We start from the raw sequence: 24962 nt of genomic DNA, 5'->3' as shown, positions 1-24962 counted from the left end.
GATTGTTTTGTACAAATACTGTGCAAGTTCTCAAGAATAGGCCCAAGATAGTAAAACAGACAAGAAATAATGTAATGACTTGATTTTCCCAAAGCCTCTGGTGGAGTTACTCCTTTAGACGTTGGTCATCGAACTTCATTTAATAGTACAGTATTAAATTGCATGTTTTGAGCTAAATTATTTTTAGGATGTATATGACTGTTGAAACTCTAGTATCACTGTCATGGAATGGATTATGCTCCAACTAATTCAAGTCTTAGTTGCAAACAAGAAATAAACAGAAATTAATTAAAAATAAATTAAAGGCTTCAAGGTAGAAATTGAAATTGGGAAGCTGGTAGTGTAGTACTGCTGATATGAGCATGTTGTCCATTTTGGTCAATACTTTATGGAAAATCGTAGGTGACATTTTAAATTGAAAAATAGACAAATTAGTGGTAGTAGCATTTTAATAGAACCAGTTAAGTACAAATGCATTTACACTTATTTACATTTTTATTTAATCTAATACTGTATGCAGTTCCATATATAAAAATATATTGGGCATTAGTGCTATATAGTTTTTGTCAGCAGATTACAATGAAGCTCTAGAGTATGTTTAAGCGATTAGTGTGTTTCTGTGAGTTGTGCCATTTTAGAAATCTAAAATTGTTACTTTGTTTTATCTGTTCAGTGTACAGTGATATTTAAGGCCTTTCAGTTTTGAAGAGGTACGGGCCTCTTAAAATATTAGCTATGGTCTGCAGGTGAAAACCAAATAACATAATTAAAACCAAGAAACTCTTAAATAAACACATTTTGTGGTTTCAGTTGACTAGAAAGCATATTTTTGGAAACGTTTTCTGGAAAGGTCATTGAAAGTTCTATGCTGCTGTAACTTTCACAGTGCAAGACCGAATCTTGCACTGTGTTTTTAACCCATTGTCAGGCATATGAGCCACTTGGACAGTGAAGCTTTAATTTCTAGGATTGGGGGTGGGTCTGCAATTTGAAAAGCTAGATCTTCGGGAAAAGTTTTGTTTTCCTTCCACACAGGATTAACCCTTGCCCAGTAAAAAAAACCTGGGAAGAACGGAGCAGCAGGAAGCTGCAGTACAGTACTGTGAGTCTGTAAGGGTCTCCTGCGCTTGACGATGCCATAATAAAACTAACTTTCCAGTAAAGGTGGTCACTGTCAGCAGAACTCCCCTCTTTAGTTTGGGAAAATATACGTTTTATGTGTTTTGTCTTATCCATTTCACACTATTCTTTATTTGTGTGTTGGCAGTGTTTTACACTTAGAATCAGTTATGTTTCTTAAGAGATTTTTGAGAAAGCATTATTTTATGAAGATGGTTTTCTTAATCCTTTTCCTTAAAGAAGACAGCAGTGATTTATCCTGAGAATGACATCAACTATGAAAAGTGTCAACAAAGGTACTATATTTTGTAGCCTAAAGTGCTCTCAAGCATAAATTGTAATGCAACCTGGGTGTTTCAGAACACTTATGAATTGTCTGGTGAGATCTTCAGTATTTGAATTTGCAAGAAAATGCTCTGCCATCTTTAACTTTGGACTCCAGGAGAAATGCTGTAATTAGCTTATTTCTTTAATGTATTTGTTTTAATAAATGAGAAGTTCTCGTGTGCTTATTTGGTCTCATTTAGTCCCATCTCTTTCTTTTTGGAGTCCTTTTAAGTATGATTCACATAATTAGCCTCCCTGCAGAGAATCTGCCAGTGTCTTGTCACTTTGTCCAGGGAGACGATTGATTTCCTAAAATAACCTGTTAACCCTTCGGCCGCACCACTTGGAACTCCAGGTTGAACTGGATGAGAGCACAGGTCAAGTGTCTTGTTAAGACATGCTCCTTGAAGACAAATATTACTGTGAATCCTGGAGGCATCATACACAGATTAGGTAACTGTTCATTTGCTGAGAAACTGATCTTTACTGGTGCTCTTTAAATTATTTTATAAGCCTTTTTTTACGTTTAGCTTTAAAAACCCCTACCTCAGGTTTTAATAAGTACTGAGCCTTCAGCAAGGAGATTAAGTAGTCACTAAAACCTATTGTAGAGGGTTTTTTTCTGTCACACTGAAGGAGAATGGGCACCATAAGTATCAAACTTGGGTTGTTTTGTTATATAAAAATAATATTAAGGACCACGGTGTTTTGAGAATTCCAGCTTTCCTCCTGCTGTATTAGAGATTCCTTATTGCATCGTCTCTGTTGAAGCTATAGCACAATTGCAGCACATCAGTGAATTTATTTTAACATGTTTTAATTTTTCATTATTGGCAACTTGCCTATTGCTGGTGAAAGCTGTAGGAATCCATCTGATGAGCCTCTGCTACCTATTAGACAGGTGTCGTGAACAAAACCTAGTGTGTACTTATCTTGGAGGTCATCTGTTATGGTGGTTTAGACCTGTACCATTACTTATAGGCATGAAATGGTGGTGAATTACCAGTATGAGTACTAAAGGTGTGTGCAAGCCTTTGGTGCACCTTAATTCCCTCTAGCTCCTGTTAAGCATGTTGATAGATTTGAAATTCCTTTGGTGTAAAAGGACCTTTGACCACACCTGTTTCATGAGCCAGTTCTGCTCTAATGTGGACAGTTTTCTGTTCAGAATATTCCATCTACTGACCACATCCTCTTTACATATTCTTTCAGGTGATTACTGAAGTTTCTCGATGCTTTGATTACATGAAGAAGCTGCATGTGTCCACTTTGTTTGTCCATTACACTAAATATGCTAAATACACTGAGCTCACTCAGCTTTGGCAAGATTAACCTTAGAACTGTCTGGGCCCATAAGGAGTAATGTTTAGGCTTGAAGTTTCCCTTCCTTTTGTGCAGCAGATCCACACTCAAAAAACATTCCAGTGAGACAGTGCGGTGAAGAAGTGTATATGTTCTGTGTAGGTCAAACAAGTCCCTCCACTTCAAATTCTATACATTACAGTGTGTCTCACCTTTTGTATTTTTGGACCTGTGTGCGGATTTTCTGATAGACGCTTTTATTTATAAATCTGTGTTGCTTTCTAGTGCACCTTGTGACCCCACCATTTACATTCCTTTCTGCTCTTGGACTAGAATGAAGTTCTTAAAATGTGCTTGCTTGTTTTCATGTCCCCCATGATTCATTCAGTCTGCATAATGCACTAATGGAGTTGAAGTGTTCTAGCTGGTCAATGAAAGGACTGAGTTCTCAGCAGAGCTCATGTGGCAACACTTCTACTTTATTGTTTTGCGTTGTGAATACTTAGAAAAGGCGAGTTGGGGGGGAAGGGGGGGTTTGTGTCAGTTTTGTGCTCAAGACTGAAATTTCAGGAGCCGTAAAATACTCTTGGTGATTGAAAAGTTATGCTTTGCTTGCTTTTGAGTGGTGCAGAGCCTCTGAGGAGTGAAGGAGTGGTGGGTTTGTGTGTTTTTGAATGAAAGGGAAAACGAGAGGCTTTTCATTGCAAATGGTCTCTGACAGTTTAATCTGTTTTACAATCTTTTTGGGGTAATCTTGTATTACTGCCGTATGCTGTCACGGATGTCGGAAAGGACGAACCGAAGAATAGCAGGAGAGCGTAAAGACCGTATGCGTAGCGGCGAGATGGGGGTTAGCCCGGGCTCAGCTGTTCAGGGAATGCCTTATAGAAACCAATACCCTCGGGTAATGGACGTGGGGCGACCTGGTGCTAGGTGGGTCTCCGGACATCCGAACGTCAATGCTGAGTGAAGGCAGAATGAAAGACCCGGAAATATATAGCCCCAGAGAGAGAGTAACACCGGAAGGACAGCAAAGCACCGGAAATGAGAGACAGGACGGAGAAGGAGCGCCCTCTGGCTGCAGAGGGCGTGACATGCCTTCTTTCAGGAATGGTACCAGTGGCATTTCTTATGAAAAATTAAGTTTGATATCCAAGAAGTTACTCTTCATATAGGTAACTACTAGCCTCAGGAAAAGATTTTGGCAGGGACCATAGCATTATATATTGAGGTAACTCTTTCAAAATGCATGTAAATTGAGCTTTTAATCACTATAATTATATTAAGCAATAGTGCTTAAATTAAAATCCTGGATGGAGGTCTGCTGACTTTATTATGTTTGCAATTTCCTATCCTGTCAGCATTCTGTTAAAACTCTAAATTAACTTCTAAGAACTCTAAGCAAATATACAGGGGAAGTGGATTATCATTCCTATATGCTTAACCTACAGGTATAGTGTGCTAAGTTCTTAATGATGTGCAGCTGGTATGTTTCCCACTGTCCTTGTCCGCTCATGTATAGGTCTCAGGGAAGCAATGCGTGGAACAGTTTAGATGTCACATAAGTGAAAACACCTGGAATTAATCCATAAAATAATGAACAATGGTCACACCTTAACTCATTGCTGTTGGGATGAAGATGAAAACCCCTTTTTGGAATATCAGTGACATTTTTGCACCCTTACTTGCAGCTTTGAGCTGTGCACTTTTTCCATAAATTTGGAGTCTTTTTTTTTTAGCATAACCTGATGCACTTTTAACAGAGCAACATTGCCTCTCACTGCACAGACATCTGTAAGTTGTCAAGTGTTGTTTCTATCATGGGCTGTATAGTTCTCTGACCTCTGCTTAGTTGAGCATCTGTGAGGGTGCGTGAAGCATATTCACATCATGTCTCGAAGTGGAGCACATCGATAGATAGTGGTGTCATAGGTGGAATGAGGAAAAATCACCCCAGACACTTTACACAAGACCTGTTCACTCTGGTGATGTGACTTAAATGGATGTTATTTAGACATTTAGGTATCAAACAGTGTAGATTACATTATCTCTTTAAAGCACCCAAAAGAACTTGGCAAAGCATCGTATAATCTGAAGTATCACAAAGTAAAGGCTTTGAAAAAGATGTACACAAACATTTCTCATGTATTTTCTTCTCTGTGCTCCAAGCTAGCTCTTTGGCAGTCCTTTTAGTGCTCCACAGCTGGAGAGATCACACATTCCAGTACCGACAGTTCCTGCCAAAAAGCCTTTTCTGATCAGCACTTCTGCTGCAAGTAAATGAGCTGCATTCATTTTTCAGTTGGTGCCCCATGTGGAAAGTATTCACTGACAGCATTCCTGAAGAAACTGTTGCATTTTGCCCATAATCCACTGATGAATTAGACAACACTTGAGTGTTTCGACTGCCTGGCTGTTATTAGGATAAAAACAGAACAATGGTCAGTTAAAAAATGTTGAAAGCCTTGAAAATTGTTACCTGGGTGACATGGTTGAAACATTTTGAAATGAATTCTTATGGATTTATTTTTTATTCTCGGATGTGGATATAAGAGCCTTCGAGCTGGTGTAGGTGTCGGTGCTCGCAAACTGTACCCGAGGACAAAGTAAGTTAAACCCTGACCAGACAAAAGTTTACTAATGCTGCTGCAAGTTTACTGTAATCAATCATTCATTGGCAATCAAAATAATGGAAAATTGGATTGTAGAGGTCAAAGGGGTGGTTTGGGGGGAAAAAAGGAGACAGGAGTGTTGGGGACTTTCCTTGAACAATCCATTTGTTCCAAGGATGAGGTGGAAGGTGGGATTTTACAAATTATTTCCTGTTCCCATGGCAAAGAAGTGCCTTGAATAATAGTCCTTATGGGGGAAATGTTTATTTCTGTTAAGCGAGGATACTGACTTCATGGTACTTCCTTAACCACCATCAGTCCCCCTGTGTCCAAACTGTGCTTTCAGCACGACATCTTGAATTCAGCTCAATTGCGTTTTCTTTACCAAACGTGTGGTTAATTTATGCGTGTAGGATAGTGGCCTTCTGTACAGGTTGCCAGTATCCATCACTGTTATTTTTAGCCAGCTGTTTCTTCTTGTTTTCCCTCTTTTCCATAAATCTCCTGTTGCGTTCCCTTGATTCCTTTCTTTATGCTTACAACTTGGAGTGACTCCAGTGTCTGTGAGTGTTTCTCTACCAATATATTAGAGGTTGAAAACTAGAAGGGGTGTCTAGTTTGCTTGACTGCCAGCAAGTAAGACTTGTCTATAATGGTATGATTTTCTTACCCTTTTATGGTTGGGAGCTAAATTAGCAATTTTCTGCTCAAGGAGTATCAACCCCATCTTGAGTGACTGACAGTGGTATGTGACAAGTAGCCAAAATTAAGAACCACAAGTCAAAATACTGATAGTAAAGAAACCATGACATTAGTACAAAAGGTCTTCGTACTTGAATATAGTAGTCTGCTGTGCCACCTAGATTCTGCTCTAGAATAGAAAACTGATTTCCTCTTGATAAGCTTGTGTTCTTTTCTTACAGATTAAGAGTTTTGGGTTTTTGGGATTTGCCACTCTCTTACAGTTGACAAAACAATGCAAACAAGCTTTCTGCAGTTAAATGACATTGACGTCAGTTGTATGGGGATGATTGTTAATATGTTGTTTGGTTTGCATTCATTACGGTGGTAAACGTATTGACCCTTGGCCTTCTTCTGACTTGGATGAGGTACATGGCTGTTTTTCACTGATGCAGTTGTTACTGACTATATGAAAGTGTTTTATTGTTGCCAAGCTTTTACGTAACAAAGATGCTCCATATTCAATTTCCTTGTGTTTTACAAGAGTTACAGGTGAGGTATAGCATTTGAGCATTTAGTGCTCCCTAAATTTATCTAGAGCAAGTATTAAAAGAAAGATCCCCTGAGAAGTTGCCTTGGAAACTGAGTGGTGTTATTGCAGCTTTATGCAACTGGGCACTGGCAGTGCTGTCAGTGTTAAATGTGTTGATGAAGATGGAGCCCTGGCTGTGTTTATGAAGATGTCAGGTGCCAGGTGTAAAGGAAGATGCTAACTAGATAAGCTGTCAGAACTGTAGTAATATTTGATGTCTTGCTAGTCTGAAGAATGGAAGTTCAGCTGGAGGAGGTGCCACTGGCAGTTGGTGAATGTTCAGATCATAGCATTGCAAACCAATACAATGATTTTCTTAATGGAAGTGAAGAAAGAAATGTATTTTGGAGACACTTTGATATTTAGGTTTTGCACCTTTACAGCTGCAAAGAGTCCACTCATTGCCAGCCTCCACCGGTCAAACCTGTAAACGCAAACAGTGTTGTTCTGTTACTTTGTGCCGTTCTGTGTTTGCAAGGGATCGCTCACTGATGGGGAAATGTGTGTGAAGTCAGTTTCTGGTTAACCTCGACTTAGTTGCCCTTGTGCGTTTGACATAATGCTTTGAAGCCTTGCGTAAAATGAACTTTCAGTGTCATGTGACTTGTGCTGGCTTTCTCTGTACAGGTTGCTGTTTTGATACTTGATGTTCAAAGCTATAAATAACTGTGCTATTTCAGAGAACGGTCCAATTAGGAAGAGAAGAAAATTTATAGCCCTCTGGAGGCTGCACTGCAATCTGGTATGATGCACAAGAATCTACAGGGGGAACAAGGGATAGCTCAGCTGTTGAATGCTTTTTGTAATTATCATCTGGGTTACACTAAGATGCTCCAAGTAGTCCTCTTTTTCCAAGATTGATTAAATAGGTGATTATAAAAAGTATAACAGTCCATTTAAGATTAATGAATACGAGCAATACTAGATGATGATGAATTAATTGCTCCACCTCAAATGTCTTTTAATGAAAAACAGTATTGTAAAACTGGGGAGCTTGGATGTTGTTGCAGTCCTGCTGCGTCTTAGGACTGGTCTAGCTGCTAACTTGATGTGTTTGCATGTGTGCATTCACTGTAGTGCTGAAGATGGAGAAGCCATAAATTTTAGCAATTAACACACTACACACGTGGTACTAACATAAGTGGAAGTTTGCCATCTGTCGATGGAGTTCTATCAAAAGAGTATTTCATGGACAATCTATCACTGATCTAAAAAAACAGGTCAGTGACCTCTTAATGTCAAGATAAGGTGGTTAATGGTCACTGTTTGTGATGTCCAAGTTCAGCAGGTATTGCAAATATCTTATGGTCTGTGTTTCAGTAAGTGAGAACTTTATCTAGAAATCCTTTGGCAATTGTGTTCTTAGTAAATGTTATTTACTGACATTGGTCAATTGAGATGCTTAAATTGATTTCTCTAGTAAGTTGTGCCAAGTGCATGTTTAGAATGCAAATGAAAATGTCCCTTTTTCCAGTTCTTTTCCATCCCTTTATCCCTCCCATGTAATAACTTGAGCATTAATACCTTTTTGGAGGTGACTGCGTGACAAATCCTGTAAATTGCACTGTGAAAAGGTGGGTAATCTTTACTGTGCTTGGAACTGTTTTTTTTTATTCATATTGCACCCCGTAACCATTAAAAAAAATGACAACTGTACTACTGGTTTTCTCTTTTATTGTGCACAATTTAAACTAGGGTTTGAGTAGTTCATATCTGGTCAAAATAGGGTGCTTGATGGAAGAATACTATAATTATAACGATGAAGCTTTATGAAAACAGCCAAATGATAAATCTGTCTGGTCGTCATCCCCTTGTTTTTTCTAGGTGGCCTGATCTCCGTTTTCCTCATTGACATCAAGTGTGTGAATTCTATCTATAGCATGATGTGGCCTTTTGAACACCAGAGCACCAGTTGGTGTGTGACTTCTTAGACCTCTTGTGATGCCTGTCGCTGGCACCCGTGAGTGGGCACCTTTTCAGGGAGCACTCAGTAAAAGCTGAAAAAGACACCTCCCCATTATGTTAAATTTCAAGCTACTGTCGTCTTCGGACCTGCTGTACCAATGGGAATTGAAACCCTGGTGGGCTGTATTGTATAGCTGCACTTTCAGCGCCCACGCTATGAAATCGTGAAATGTGCGCAGTAACACCTTGGTCTGAACTTCATTGTGAGTGGAGTTTTAATTCATTGGAAAGAAATGAGTATCATGTTACCTTGAGACCATCCTCAAGTGAGCAATGTTCAGTGGATTGTACACCTTAGTGTTGGAGAAGAAGCCCTTTGGGTGCCTCATGGGCACTGCTGCAGGTAAATGACTATCATGAAGGATATTTGCAATTATTTTCTGCTTTGGGATTGTACTAGCAGTGTGAAGGTGCTAAGCAGTAAAAATTACTGTGGATAAAATGTCACAGCTTTTGCCGTCATTGAAGGCCAGAAGAAAAGTGCGTTTGGTAGAAAAGCTTTTGACGTTTCACCGTTGTCCAGGAAGACTAAAATATTCTTGTGAATAAAATGGGCCACAGAATACTGACGAAGAATTCTGGTTTGTCACGTCTAAAGTCATCCAGTGTGCGCCATTTTTCTTCCTAACCTGACTTTTTTTTTTCCCCCCAGACATCTGGGATTCCTCCTTGTCTTTAACTGTTAAATGGACTCCGGGCTTCATTAGAAAGCAGTTGAATAAGCATTGAGTCATCTTAAGCTCTGTAAAATCAAGCTGATGTTTAGTGTTCTTCACCACTTCAATTTCAGCACGTTTAATTTTTGACCTGGAACATAAAATACTCGGAATGGTTTCTATAGACAGCTGTAGCCAGACTAGCTATGTGCAGCATTTCATGAGCTGAAACTGAAGAGCCTAGTTTCCCTTGTCGCTCGATCAGATTTCTCACAACACTTAAATTATGATATTAACTTCAGCTCTTTACTGACACAAACTCCTCCACTGGAGCCAGGCTATTATATAGTCACCATTTTTACAGCTGTCAATATTCAGCCATCCTTGCAGTGTTAACAGCCAAATTACTGTTTCTTATTTTAGGGAACCAGAAAAAAAACCCCTCAACAAACTTGATCTCAGCAGTTGCTTTTTATAGCCTTCTCCTCTTTCAGAAGTTTTGAGTTTTGCTTTTGAGTTTTTTTCTAAGAAGTGTGTAAGGCTGACTCTGTAGGAGATGCACTTGTCTTTAAATGTGAACTATGAATGTCTGCGTTTGTATTTAATTTTGTGCCAAATCCATATTTATCAAGATGAGACTCCTTCATTGTCAGTGGACATTTTTTCACCTGTTACTCTGTGTCTCTAGACAATAGAGCAGTTGAGTAAGCTTTGAGTTCTTAAGTTCTGTAAACCCAATAAACTGAAATTTAAACAGAGTTCTCCACCACTTCACTTTCAGCAGATTCAATTTATGCACAGTGAGGCCCATTGACCTAGAACATATTATTCTCTAATGGTTTCAATACAATGATGAAGCCAGGCTAGCGGTGTGAAACTGAAGGGCCTAGTTAGCCTTGTTGATTGATCAGATTGTAGGATTTCCACTACCTCTGATGGTGACCTCTTTGAAGTATAAAGGAGTGACAGTTCAGCAATCCATTTCACTTGTACTCTTGACATTTATTAGATGCTTAGTGCTTAATCGTAAGAAAAAATAGATCGTAAACTACTGATGAATGCTTCAGAAGTTAGAAATATGTTCCATGAACAGCAAAGTGATGAGAATGCTGTAGCACGTGGGCAGAGGTCAGTGGTTGATCATATCTGATATGAATAGTGATTCTGATTCATAGCACCATCGAGAGCATCCTCACCAACGGGATATCCATGTGGTATGGCAACACCTCTTCTCGAGAAAGAAAGGCACTGCAGAGAATGGTCAATATGGTCCAGAAGATCATCGGCTGTGGTCTCACCAAGATTAAACAGCTCTATGTGGACCGCTGTCGTGGTAGAATTCTGACCATCACAGAGGACAGTTACCACCCCGGGCATGAGCTCTTCACCCCACTGCCCTCAGGCAAGAGATACAAGAGCATGCGGACACTGACCACTAGATTCTTCAATAGCTTCTATCCACAAGCAGTGTGATTGGCGAACACATTTAGCCATGCCCCTCGGACTATACCTACACCCTCTCCCTCATTATGATTTCTTATGTATTGCACATCTCCAGTCATTTTCTACACGTCTGTATTGTTTACATTCAAACTGTTTACTTGTACATTGTCTACTGTTTGTTTGTATATTGTCTTGATGCACTGTCTGCACTTTGTGTTTTTACACTTGTTTTAACAATCAAGAGACTTTCCGTAAGTAAGAATTCCATTGTACCAGTACATGTACTGGTGACATATGGCAATAAAGTTCAAGTTCATATTAAGTGAGGAGAAGTTCTTTGGTCATATTGAGAAATCAAAGTGATTGTCTTGAAATAGATGGAGTTGGGGGGACAGTGAGGCCTAAACACAAGTGGATCTCTGATTTTGAATTTAATGCAGGAATTGAATTTGACCAGTCTGGGCAAGTCCACTTTATGATTTTCTAGTAAAAGATGGAAACCTGGAGAACAGCTGACCGAGTTGAGAGAAACTTTCTCATGAGGACTGCATGCATATATAGAGAAAAGTTAGCATGTTTGGATATTTTAAATAAAGCATAGCATTTGTCTGAAATTACTGTATGAAAAGTGTTTTGAAATGTACTGGGAATTTTCATTTAAGTATTTGCATGTTTTGGGTTGGTTGTGGGGATATTTGCATTTCATTTGAAAACATTTGCATATGACACTGTGTGAACCGTTTAAGGTTCCTTAATTCCATAATGGAAGGAGCCTCCATGACCTTTGGGTGCGCTTTGTGTGGAGTTTCCAGGTTCTGCCTGCAGTATGTCTACTTGGGTTTTCTTGGATGGCTGCTTCCTTTCACAGTCCAAGGACGTGCCAGCTGAATTAGTCTGGTAGCACCATATGGACTTGTGCTTTCTGATGCACTTTTGTTTGATCTAGGGTGTTATGTCCCAGTGTGGTCCATGTGTGTTTGTGTAACACCAAAACACTTCCTGACTTTGGTTGTTCTCCCTACCCATTGGTTCATTAATACATCCATCTTTGCCATTGTGACATCAACTTCAATCAACTCTCGACCAATCAGAACTCAGCTTATTCATTATTTAACTTGGAGGTTTTCAGAATGAAGGTGCCTTTCGCTTGACTTCGCTTCTGCTCGGCTTAGTTTTGCTTTCGTTTTGCTACGGCTTAGTTTCTCTTCGTTTTCATTCTGTTTTGTTTCCGTATAGCTTTGGCTTTGGTTTGTGTAAGTCTCCTTGTACTTCCGTTTGTTTGTATTATCCCGTATTTTTGCCATTACCTTGCCCAAATGCGTCATATCGACCTCTGTGCTCTTTTGTACCCTTTTCTTTTCACTTGTTTAATGATCTTGATGGTTGGTTCCTAAAATTCAGATTTTCATTTCATATGCATCTGTGTGTCTGATACATGCATCCAAAACTTTAAAATCCACTTTCGATTTAAACTGTGACTCCACTTCTTTAAAAGACCAGTCCCATAGCACAGGGAGTTCAGCATGTTGGAGAAATCAAAGACTTGTTAGATCTCGCTCGTTGCATCTCTCTCAACGGAATAATCAGGCATTTTTTTTAAAAAAGGAAAAGGCTGGGTTAGTAGCTACATTCACTAGCAGAAATGGTAAAATAATTCCTTTAATTTGTAAATTAGCCTCTTAATTGGAAAGAACCTCTTTGTTGTTTTTGAATGAAGCCTTGAGACTTTTTTTTTTTGTAGAAGTGAATGAAAACATGTATGGAAAAGTTATAACCTGAAGATAAATGCATCGTGGCATTTGTTAAGATCTGGAATGAATAAAAGATGGTTATTACCACTTCCTGTAAGGCAGCTGAGTAACTGATGTAGGAACATCTATTGTGCACCTTTCTTGAATAAATTCTTTATACAATGGGGCCACAACAGGGGCCACTAAATATTACTGCTAATACTTGAGAAACAATCTTGGAAGTACGTTATGCATGTGGGTTTCCTGCATAAATGTGTAGGAGAACCTTCTATTGAATTGGAATTAAAGTCATGCCACTCCCTATGGCTGAAATGAAACGTCATTGATCCTTTGGCTGAATTTCCAATGGAACCTTTAATTTAAGCCATAAACCAGGCTTCGACTTTATAAACTTCCAGAGGTATTCCAAAAGGATGAGGGGACATCATTCCAGGTGGAAATTGACCGAGGTCTCATTGGGTTAATGGTTGTGCTCTGGGAGGACATAAGAGAGAAGGAAGCATGCGGTGTGTTCATTGCATTTGGCCAGTGAAGTGGAGCATGAAGGAGAAATGCTTTAGCTGGCCAGTCAGGAGTTTGTTGTATAAAGTAGCCAGTGCTGACTGTCAAAGGTAAAGCTATCCTTTGCAAACATCTTGCGGTGATTGACAGGCTGTGAGGGCCAGCAAGTCACATGCTGTCAGTGATACGCTGAGCTATGTGTGGAGCATATTGTTTACATTGCTGCACTGTACATGTGGCACTAACGGCTCGCCACCTGATACGTCAGGAAATGTCATGACATGCCAATCACTTCCCTCCAGAGGCACTGGAATGCTGAGCAGAAATTCCACCCAGCAGAATGAAGCAACAGATAGATGGTCTTGTTTCAGGCCCAGCAGAGCTTTCCACAGTCCATCATGGCTTTATATCGGTTGTGGTGCTGGGAAAAATCGGTTATCCAGGTCATTTTGGGTGAAGATACCACTGTAAGAGTTTGCTTGTGGCTGAAAGGCTTGCAGCTGTGTGGAGTTGTGGTTAGGGCTGTGGACCCTCGAGCTGTAGGTTCAGATCCAGGTGGCAATCAGCAGTTGTGAACTTATACCAGGTACTTTGCTCAGATAGCTGTAGGATTTGCCCTGCTGTATATATGGGTAACCTTGCAGGTCATGATTGTATGTGTTCTTAATTGGTTTATCTGGTTAAATGACTTACATACTGCTCTCCTGCAACAAGCCATTTGACATAATGCATATGACATGTTCTTGGCCTGTTGAGCAGCGCATGTTGTTAGCTTAAGTTTTTCATAAGTCTTTTACTGATTTCAATTAATTATCATTCCTTTACAAACCACAGCCTACTCTTTCGCAAACGTAACCTTGTATCACACCTTTACAAATGTTACATGTCTGTATGTAGCACTTTGCATGCACATTTAGGGGGAAAAGGTTGAGGCATTAGTTCTAGTTTACTTAGTACTTTGAATGTGGATGGGTCTGCTTACAGTCCGACCCAACGCAAGCTGAACCCCAACCACATGAAATCATTTAATCTTTTACAGGCATTTGGGGGGGAAAAAATCAGTCTGAAAGTGTCCAGTTTTAATATGGATGGACTCTGCTCAAGAATGGATTTCAAGGGAAAATCAGAATAAAAAGTCGCCTGCTTGAAACTTCTTGTGCTTACTTCCATCCCTATTCATCCCTTTGACTCTTGTTTCTAATCATGAAGAGATGAAAAAGAAACCTCAGAAGACCTCAAGGAATGCAAAGACAGAATTGTTCATATCAGTCTGAAGAAATGTAGGTTTCTGAGGCATTTGATGGTTTTGCAGAACTTCAGCTAAACAGTCTGTTGCTATGTTTGGTGTTGTATCCACCACACAGCTGTCTTGATTAAATTTGAAAGGGCCTCTGTTGGTAAACTGGTATTTTACATATCATAAAATCACCTTTACATTGATTTTACTTAGGAGTTATTTTAAAAATAATTCTGTTGTTAACCTTTTCCATCTCTTCATATATACTAGAATTTGAATCTGAGCAAAATAAAGCAATCTGAGCAGAATCCGAGCAAAATAAAGACTTATAAAAATAAAATGCCCGTGTACTTCTGATCTGTAGTGTTGGTACAGTAGTTATGGTTCTGTTTTATGTTAACTTTTCATTTATCCAATCATGACAAGCATTTAAAACTATATGTACGATGTTAGAAAAATGAATTGTTTCATGCAGATAAAATAGGAAATCTTCCAAAACTGGCATTTGAAAACCTAATGTACTTTTACTTGGGATTAAACTGTACATTGTGAATACAGTGTTATGGGGGGAAAATATTTGAGCTGTGGGTTCTGTCATGAATCTGTGAAGAAACCTTTACAGAAAGGCTGAATTAGTGATGGATTAACAGCTTGCTGTGCACAATGATTCACAAGGTCTTTGAAACACTTTCTTGATGCATTGCATTTCATTCAGAGGACCGTTTTGACTCCACGTTTCCTGAGCTGAAAATGTTTTTTGACCTGTAGGAAATATTTAAAGGCAGTGATTGATAAACTGATTTGTTCCGTTTTATCTGACATTTTGTATTTGAGATTTTTAGTCACTCAGAGTTGGATAAAGCATAGAGGAGGACTACTTCCAACTATTTGCAATGCCATATGAATCCACTATTTAACGGTAATTTACATAAAATAACTGTATTAGGCTTAGTCAAAATCATCCGCTACATTGCAGGCTGGTACTTGCCAGATGAAGGAACCGCAGTTGAAAGTTTTTTTTCCTCTCTCTTTTTCAGTGTGGTGTTAAACTTATTCCAATGTGTTCCATCATAGTTCAGACAATGGAAACCGGACAGTGGAATAGCCAATTTATTTTTTTTAGTTGTATCGTTACGCTTTTGTGGGTCTCTGAACCTTGTTTTTACAGCTATCCCATGTGGGGGAAGATCTCCTTTAGAGCTGAAAATGTACCATAAGTGACTGTATGTTCGTCAGGTATTTTTTACTGAGGCTGTGATTAAGTGTTTAGAAATGCTTCATTGTTCAGAATCTTCAGTTACAAACGTGCTGGTGCAAGCTTTAGCCAAAACTTTCTCTGTAATTAGTTCAGCAGCATCAAATCACGTTCTTCAGTTCCCTTTCTAGATGTACCTGCTGGCAGGGCTAATTGCTAGGCTAAGGTCAGAGGCAGAACAGGGATGTCGGATTAAAACATTACTGGGGATCAAATTGAATGATTAATCTTTTTTGTGGTGGGAAGCTCTCTTCAGCTATAATTATTGTACTTTGGAAACTGTTCTTGCTCAGTGCTGTAACTTCTTGTTTTTTTTGTTTAAGTTAAACTTGTATAAAGGTTTTTGATTTGCAAATGACAGGGTGACGTATCGGATCTCATTATAATGCGTAGTAAGGTAGGGACTTGCAAGCCAGGAAGAGACCCTGATCTAGTACACGAAGAGCTTTTAGAGAATCCTGCAAATGTTGACACTTGAGTCTTTATAATAGGCAGGCTGGCATGATTCCTGCCTGTGCACTGCTCCAAATGCCTGAATACCTCCAGATAAAAGGACATTTATGCCAAAAAGAATGCATTTGTGTTTGCATTTTTTTCATTTGTATTAAAGATCCTTATCTCAGGGAATAATTAAAAACATTTAAGCTCTAGTTTGTACTCTACCTTTTGTACACAACAGGTTCTCTTGTGGGAATGTGTACTTTTTTCACTCAAGTACTTGTTAGTTTGCAAAACAAAGCCGAGATTGCTGACAGGGACTACAGCCACTGTCTGCTTGTATTGATGTAATCTTTTGCTGCATTACCAGGGATTCCTTTTGAGTTTTAGTGCAGGATAGAGCTGAGATATGAGTTAAATGTTTGCTTTGGTAAATTTCAGCTTCTAATCTGAATGTTTTGAAATGCTTATGGAAGAAGTTGCTGAAATATTTTGGTTTAAAGCAGGCATAGTGCTCCTCACATTTTTTTGTATTTAAACGAAAATGAGCATTTTATGTGACAAGCAGCTTTCTCCCCAAGATAAATGACTACTTCTAGCATTGACTGGTTTGCAACCTTTCACAAGACTAACCAAATAACCACAAGACTGCTTACAATGCTTATTTTTGATTGTCATCTATAGAAGTAATTACCTAGTATCTAAAAGAATTGGAGGATTTTTGGCCTTTGTCACAAGTGAGAGGTCAGCAGACTGGATTGTTTTGGATTTCATTAAAAATTTACTTAATATTTCCCAGAAACAAATTAGGTGTTCACTGTGATATGACCAATAACTAGTTTTAAAGTGTATATTCATTTTGCATATGTACTGTGGTGTAATTATTTTTCTATCTTATCATTTATCCTCTGACTTCTGGTTCATTTTGTTTTAAGTTTTTTCAGATTTGAGGTAAGAAGCTGAATATCCAGACTTCATGAACATTAAGTTAATGCTTCCTCTCTTTCCTTCTAAAACCTCCAAAGAATATTAGTCAGGTAGATGAATAAAAACCAAACCCCACTTTTTTTTACATTCCCTATAATCCGTATTGTTTCCTGCAATACCTCACTAAATCTAAATTGCTTATTGTTTGACTTTCATGCACCGTTTTACAGGGAACTCTGTTCTTGTGTAAACTTGTTTGACTTTCACTTGAATCAAGCACCTACAGAACAGTGGAGAAGTGCTTCAGCTGGTACTGTTTTAGAATTTTTCTTTTTGCATAGTATTTTAGTTTGCAGTGGTTAAAAGCCATTCTTTGCTGCTGATCAATTCAAAACGAATGTGTTTCTAAGATTAGGCAATTCCTTGATGGCATGTTTCTTTTTTTTTTTCATGTTTGGCCACTGTGGTTTTATAGGTTTGCAAATGTGCCAGATGTTATATTTATCAGGTGCTTGCAGACTTTGTATAAGGAGTGTTCCAAGAAAACAATTCACAGGGTGGTGCTATATAAAGTGATGCCAGTCAGCATATGATATGTTGTGTGTGTTTTGCCAACATCACTGGGGTCTTGGACAGCCTGTACTGCAGAGGACATTGATGTATATTAATAATAGCTATCTTTACACTTGTATAGCGCTCTCTGGGCACTCCACTCAACGTGCTGTGGAGGGGACTGACTCGTCTGCAGTACCGCCTGTGTGTAGCCACATCTGGATGATGATGATGATGATATTGTGGAGGGATACCCCCCTGTTTTAATTCACTGGGGAGGATGCAGGAGCCTCCCTTGGCAGTATAAGTGGATATTGCTTGGAGAAAAAAAGCACATGGTGATGAGCTGCGGTATCCGTATGTGTGCGTTTTATTTAAATCGAAATATTGATAATTTCAAGACTTGGTGACCTTGACAGAATGTTTTCTTTCTCACACTTGCCCTTTGCTTACACAGTCTTTTTCTGGATCCTTGGAAAGCTGCATCTTTCACAGGTTTTTTTTTTAAATGAGCGATCAACCTCACAGAAGTAGACCTTTTTGCTGTAGTGCTCTATGTGCTTTTAAGTCCTGGAATGTTGGTGACACTTTAGGTGCTAATGTTTGGTTTCTTGGTAAGGATGTGCTGGTAATACTTGATAGCCAACATAACGTTATGGACTCAGTTTCAACACGGTCGGGGCCGCTGACTACATATAATCTCCATCCCTTTGTGAGGAAAGACTGACACCTGTTCTCACTCCTGAGCTACACTGCAACCGCCTCTCATTAAGGCTCCCCATCCGTGTCCTTGGGCCCTTGTCATCGTCGATCCACGAGTATTAATTTTGGGATTTTGCATGTTTGTCCCACATGCGTGTGTAATCTCTTTGGTGTGAGAGTGCAGGGGTTTAAATTCCGTTAGCCTGACTGGCTATCCCATGCCTTTCAGACTAGGAATTAATCTAGTTACTCTTCTTTGAAGTTCTGTCTAGGGCGACCGCATCTTTTTTTAAAACATGGTGACCAATAATGTGAAAATGATCTGACAGATGCTTGGTGTAATTGTATCATACTCTCCCATGACTTTAACTCTTTTCACTTCGTTGTGTCCAAGTTTGTGTTGGCCATATTGAGTAGAGGACATCTGAGTCAGCGTTATTACCTGAATTCTTTTGACAGGGATATATATTTAATCTTTTTTAAAACTATGAATCCTTTTTATTACCAGCAGGCCTCTTGCGAAGACAGAATTAATTATCCGTTTCCTTTGTAACATTGTTTTGATGTTCTGGTCAAGTGCAAGATTTGAACAATTTTCACTTAGTCTTAATGTTTGAAACAACTAAACCAAGAATTAGAAAAGGGACACCGAAAGGCATTATGGAACTTTATTTGCAAGTGAGGTATTTTAACTTGATTTCTAAGAAGAAAGTTCTCTACAATTGTGCAAGAATATGTGACGCTGTTAAGATCACACCGTATTTAGTACAGTATTATGGCATAAAATGCAACAGGGCTCTATGTAAACAAAGGATTATTTATAGGGCTCCAGATCACCCACTTTGAAAGCACTGGTCTGTATCTCATGCAGAGCTTGTTACCAGCAAACCTTTTCGGTCTGTTAATCACTGAGAGAGGCTTCTTGTTTTGGCTACAATCTTGACGTTACCATTATTTTCCAGCCTAGATAGATAATTTATTGATCCCGTGAGGGAAATTGCAGAATTAAACAGACATACTCTGTGCAGCATTTGAATGACAAAATCTCAAAGTTTTAAAACTAGTAAAGGCAGGTCCCAGAATGAGACTGTTAAAACTTCAGGTGGCTTTGTTGCCAGTTTTCCTTCAGTTTATTTTGATAAAGAAACATTTTGTTTTTAATCGCAGCTAGGAATTTGGTAGAGGGGGTTAATTGTAAAATGTTATACCACTTTTTTGAAAACTGCTTATGTTTGGTAGTTTTTTCCTGTTTTTATCTACTTTTATGTAAATAGTATCTTTTTAGGTGTGGTGCCTTTGCGTGGTTTGGAAAGAAGACAAGAGTCAGAATGCCCCTACATTATCATTTGACATGCCGGATTAAGGCACTAACATAATTTTAAAAACCCTTCTCTTCTAGCCTCAAAATATTATAGGATAAGAATGTTTAAAACGGTATGAGCAAGAAACTTTGCATAAGTGTTTTTGAGGTTTTATTTTAGACAATTCATAGTATTTTGTCTTCAGTATTAGCACTGTTACTGCTTGATGTGCAATGTTTTTTATATTCTGTTTAGCATGTGCGGAAGCATGCGAGTTTGATGCTGGATTTCTTTATTGGTTACCCCTCTGTTACTTTGGTGTGAAAGTAAGACCAACCTAGCAGTGTCACCTTTGAGGTAATAAGTCACCCCATGATTGACTGTTCTTAACTTTATTGTAAGAAAACCCATTTGGGTTCATTCAATAAAGCAGGCTTGGCTTGCTCAGGGGGAAATGTGTGGGCTGAATGAAAATGAAGCACTACTGTATTTTTTGATAAATTAACAGGCAATACCTGCTAACAAAAGGAGTGCTGTCTCCAGTGTGTCACTGAAGATGGTCACATAATTGATGGCAGTGACATCATCTCCATGGCTGCCTTCTCTTTTGTTGCTGCAGCGTCGGGGAGTGAACAGTAAAGATTGTTGCCGTGAAACTTGTAGATCTTTCTTAGTTATGTAATCTTGACTAGAATAAGAATCTATAAAAACGACAGAGAGCTTGGAAAAGCCTGAGAGGTTTTGCAAATGGCCCAGATAAGTATAAAGAGGCCTCTAGCTTTCAAAAGGAAACTACTGTGCATGTGTGCATTTATTTGAGGGGAAGAGTGAGATTGCTTTAATGATTTTGTAGCATTGCCTCACACCTTAAAGGGAAAATTGTACATTATATCAAAGTTATTGTGATATCGAGTGTGATATCAACACTTGTGTATCTTTAATGTAAAAATTGTAAGTAAATAAAAATGTATTTTTAAGGGAGATGTGCAGCAGTGCTTCTTAACAATGGAAACTTTCAAGTTCTGTTTGTGATGTGCATGGTTAATTGGGTTTGGATTTTTATTTAATCCCAGCCGCAGATCGTTCAGTGCTGCCAGTTGCCTGGGTAACTGTTACGCCACCGTTAAGTCAGATGTGCTCTAGTGAGGCAGGGGGTTGTCCTGCTGTTGTGGGAGATCGGTGGTTCCTGCAGGTGGTGGTCCCACTGCTGCCAGTCCATGTACCAGGGAAAGACAATACAGGATTGCAGGAAGGGACACTGCTAAAGGAAGTGTCTTTAAAAGGACTAACTATTTGGAAAGAGGTGAACCTTGGGAGCCTGAGTTCTTCATAATGCGTTTTTCTGTAGTCACAGTAAATGTCCTCACTTTTCTCCCTTATCTTCTGTTTAGTGAGCTACTGCAGCACAGGGGCTGCCACAAGTAGACACAATGGAGATGTGGGTCAAGTGTGTGTTGGGTGGGGAGGCCAGGACTTGTAGTGTAGAAGATATGAAGAGAAGGGTAGAGTACAACTGTAGTTCAGAGGCATGCAATGCAGAGTATTCCCATGTTTGTTACAGTCCGTGTTCAAAAGGTGTAGATTGAATTCAAGAGGGGGGAACCTCTGGAAGTGTAATGCGGAATGTTAAGTGTGACACGACATGCAGAAATGCGTATGAGATGGGGATATACTGAGCTTGAAGCGGTTAGTGCAAGTTCTATGTGTCTTAGGATGTGGGGAGGCAATAAAATCACCCAACACAGTTTAAATCTGGGAATGCTGTGTCGAAACTGTAGAGCGCGCTAATATGATCTCATTCATTGTTTACGGTTCTGGTCATCATGTCACAAGGTGTTGCCTTGAAATCAGTCCAGAGTTCAGCTGAGCTTAAAGGAATTTCCTACACTGACAAGGCTAAGAGAGCCAAACCTTTTTAGTACTGGACAGAGTACCTAATTCAAGTATTCAAGATCTTAAAGTCCTTGCTACAGGGAAGTGCATTTAAAACTCGAAACAGGGGGCACTTTTTACAAAGCAGAATTGGCAGCAGTGGGATATTGTTGTGCTTATTCTAATAGGTGCTGGAAGACTGGGTTATTAGGTACTTTCATTTCAGGATTATTCCTGAAATATTTAATGCAAAACAAAATCCATTTTTTTCTCCAGCCATATAATATACATTTTGTGTTGTATCCAAGTACTTAGTATGATGTGATGAGTGTTCCCTGCCCATCACACAGATATTGAGATAAATTGTCTAGTTAAAAATGCGCATTACACTAATTCTTCAGATGAAAAGAACATTTCATAATTGGACTTGAACTTAACTGGCCAATGCATCATTATTTTAGAATATTCAGTTACATTTTATTCCAGCTTTACAGCTAAGCTTTTTGTAATTTTTCTTAAGGAGTTCACATAGATATAAAACTGCTTGCAGAATGCTGTTGTGAATGAATGGTGGTCTTATTTTAATTTCTGACTTGCTCATGAAACAGCTGTGGTACTGAAACGTGGCAGTTACACAAGGAATCACAATGCTTATTAAATGAATGTTCTTTTCTTTGCAGCTTCTTGTTACCTCTCTCAGAAGTGGATGTGATAACCAGACAACAGGATCAACAGGAAGATAACATGGCTTTGGCTGGCTGCCCGGACTATTTCCTGCACCATCCAAATTATCAGGTAATTCCCACCTCTTCGTCAGTAGTTTGGCTGATTTTTAAAATGTGTAAAACAATCTTTTTTGCAGCGATTTTCTTAAAGGAACTCTTTTCCCACTATTCTAACTAAATCTTCCAACATGTGTTTAAAAAGCTTTTGTCCTTAATGTGTAGACTTTTAGTATTTTAATGCATTGGAGAATTACACTGACAATTACACTTAGGGCGGAGCGGTGGCTCTGTGGCTAAGGATCTGCGCCTGTGACTGGAAGGTTGCCGGTTCAAATCCCGCGGCCGGCAGAGGAATCCTACTCCGTTGGGTCCCTGAGCAAGGCCCTTAACCCCAGCTGCTCCAGGGGCGCTGTACAATGGCAGACCCCAGCTTCTCTCCCTTTCTATGCGTCTGTGTCTCCATGGAGAAAAGCTGGGGTATGTGAAAAGACGAATTCCTAATGCAAGAAATTGTATAGGGCTAATAAAGAAACATTATATACATTATTACATTATAAAGAGTAACTATTGTTAACCACATGGTCAACAATCCAAATTTTAGATCAAGAGTGGATCAACTGCTATGCTCTTCAGAGATTAATAGTTAACAAAAATGCTGGTGTTCGAAATGCTTCTCCATTAAAGTTTAATGTTCCCCTAGCTTTGCAAAAGATAGTTGCTGATCGGTACACCTCTCTGCTATGAGCTCTGGTTTTCTGCAGAGAGCCTCTGTCTCTTACGCTGGGAGCCCGGCAGCACATTTCCAGGTCCAGCCTCTGTCCTCCAGTGAACTGGGGTTTGGTGCTGTGTGGGAAGTCAAAGGTCCCCTGACTAACCAGGGGCCACTCAGCCCTGGCAGCACCCCACTATTTGTGCACCTCTGCTTGGGGGTTACCGAACACCTTTGGCCAAAGAAATAGCTGTAAATCAGGCTTGTGATGAACGGACTTTGCAGGGCTCGGCCTGAGGTCTTAAGCAATGCCTTTACTTTCTGAACCACTTGGGAGCTTTAGAACGACTCTGTTGGTTATCCCAAATGGTTTGGGATATAGTAACCATATAGTAGGTGGTAGTCCTATATAATGTTTATTTATAGTGCCTTTCAGTGATGAAATGGAATGCAACAGTTTTTTAATCTTTTTTATAGCAGTTTTTCCTATCTTACTTGTCAGATGCTTCTGTGTCAGAGCCTGGAATGCAGCTGGAAAATTGGCTATTGCTCATTTGAGTGTGTACCATGTGAGTTTATAAAGCTTTGGAGTTTTTCTTTCTTCTCATAATTAAGGCAGCATGACCCAAACTACCTCACCTTTTACATTTTACACTTCTGTTTTGTGGAATATAGTCTGAGAGCTTTGATATTGGTCATCCTGGTTAAGAGTTTTAGCTTTTGTAAACTATGCACATTTAATTGTAACTTAGATGGAAATTGAATGATGCCTTGTTAAAATGTAACTTTTATTTCTGTATGCTCAATTTTTTTTGCAGAATTGGGTTGTAATTGTAAGTCTGTGGAGACATGGTTTGAAAAGCTCTATGAAAACATTTTCAGTTTAGAGTTCAAAATGTCAGATGACTGTAAATTCAGCATACTTGATTATAGTTTACGAACAAGAAATCTGATTTCTGTGGAATTTACATATAAGAGTTGTTCACGGTTTTTGAAATTACATCTTGTGCAGTCTAAACATTTCACTAATAGAGGCTTTTTGTTATGAATGCGCCAGCTGAGACAGCACTGCCAGTTAGGGCACTGAGGTTTATGTCTGTGTGCACTGGGTCTTGCAAGGCTTTTAATTGGGCTTTTCTGTTTTGTTTCTGACACTTTAGTCGACTTTTGCATCTTATACGCATACTTCTTGGTGCACCGAAAACATGCCTGAAAGATTATAGATAAGGCAGTGCAGATTTGATAGAATTGTTTCCTTCATGTCTATAATGTCTAGTAACTTATGGGTAAGACTGCTTCTGATTTGACATGGTATTCAAGATTTGTGACTCTGAATGTGTGTAAATTTATAGATTGTTACCATTTTATATCATGAAGAACGATCTTAAAGATTTGCAGTACTTTTTAAAAGGCTGAAGTTTTGGATAAGTGGATAACTATGGAGAAGTGGAGAACTATATGAGAATTTAACTTACTGTACTATTGGATAAATTACCTTCTTCAGGTCGTACACAATGCCACAAACTGGTTATAAAGACATTTACAGTCAAAATGTATCTATGAAAAAATTTAATCAGGCAATACACAATTTATAGAAGGTTTAGAAAGGATGCACACCCAGTGTACACTTATTTCCTTCTTGGGCTGTAGATTGGTTTTCAAAACATTTTAAAATTCAGCATCAATGGAACTGTAAGTGACATGAAAAAGCAAAACTTTTAAAACGGGTTGAAACTTAGTGCAGAAAATGCTTTAAAATCTGTCGGTTGGTTCAGGCTCAATTCATTTATTTTGAGAGCTAAAGTTGAAATGTAGAAATGAAAACCAGAAGAGTGGTGCTGCAGGACTAGGATTGGGGAAAAGCTGGACTAAACTAAAGGATTCATTTTTTTTTCCAAGTTTGTTTCCACATGTAATCGTGCAAAAAGAGAAATATCAATCACTCCTGTCATGCTTCAGACCTCAGTGTCTCGCTGTGCCGAGGAATGCCCTGTGGGTTAGGACTGGTCGTCCTGCCTGTCCCAGGGAGCAGTGCGGTCGATTTGGCGAGAGGTCTTGCTTCCATTTCCTGCAGTAGAAACCGACCAAGTTCTTGTGAATCCTAAACCAGGAATTAAAGATTCCGAAGTTTTTCTTTTTTGGAATTTCAATAAAAAACACCCCCTTTGTTGAGTTATATAACTTTAGCAAATGTTATGGGGACTCTGGGCCTGTGTCCAGAGTAGCCTTGGAGTGTGTACCATGGACCGTTGCCATGGCACACCAAGGGAAGCTCACCAGCTCCTGACCGTCTTC

At 39.1% G+C, this 24962-nt stretch overlaps 1 protein-coding gene across 2 annotated transcripts in view; it reads left to right on the top strand.

Annotated features, from left to right (window-relative positions):
- Positions 1–24962, top strand: part of grb10b (growth factor receptor-bound protein 10b) — an 88766-nt gene that overhangs the window by 7480 nt on the left and 56324 nt on the right. For both annotated transcript variants that reach the window (XM_088602257.1, XM_088602256.1), the window contains exon 2: positions 21914–22028. In XM_088602257.1, coding sequence (XP_088458383.1) covers positions 21978–22028 — 51 coding nt within the window. In that variant the 5' untranslated portion in view covers positions 21914–21977. The remainder of the gene's footprint in view (positions 1–21913; positions 22029–24962) is intronic.

This window comes from Lepisosteus platostomus, chromosome 12 (genome assembly GCF_059453375.1).
Source record: "Lepisosteus platostomus isolate fLepPlt1 chromosome 12, fLepPlt1.hap1, whole genome shotgun sequence".
Lineage (NCBI taxonomy): Eukaryota > Metazoa > Chordata > Actinopteri > Semionotiformes > Lepisosteidae > Lepisosteus > Lepisosteus platostomus.
Note: the sequence above shows the minus strand (reverse complement) of the source record. Positions and strands in the feature narration are given on the sequence as shown.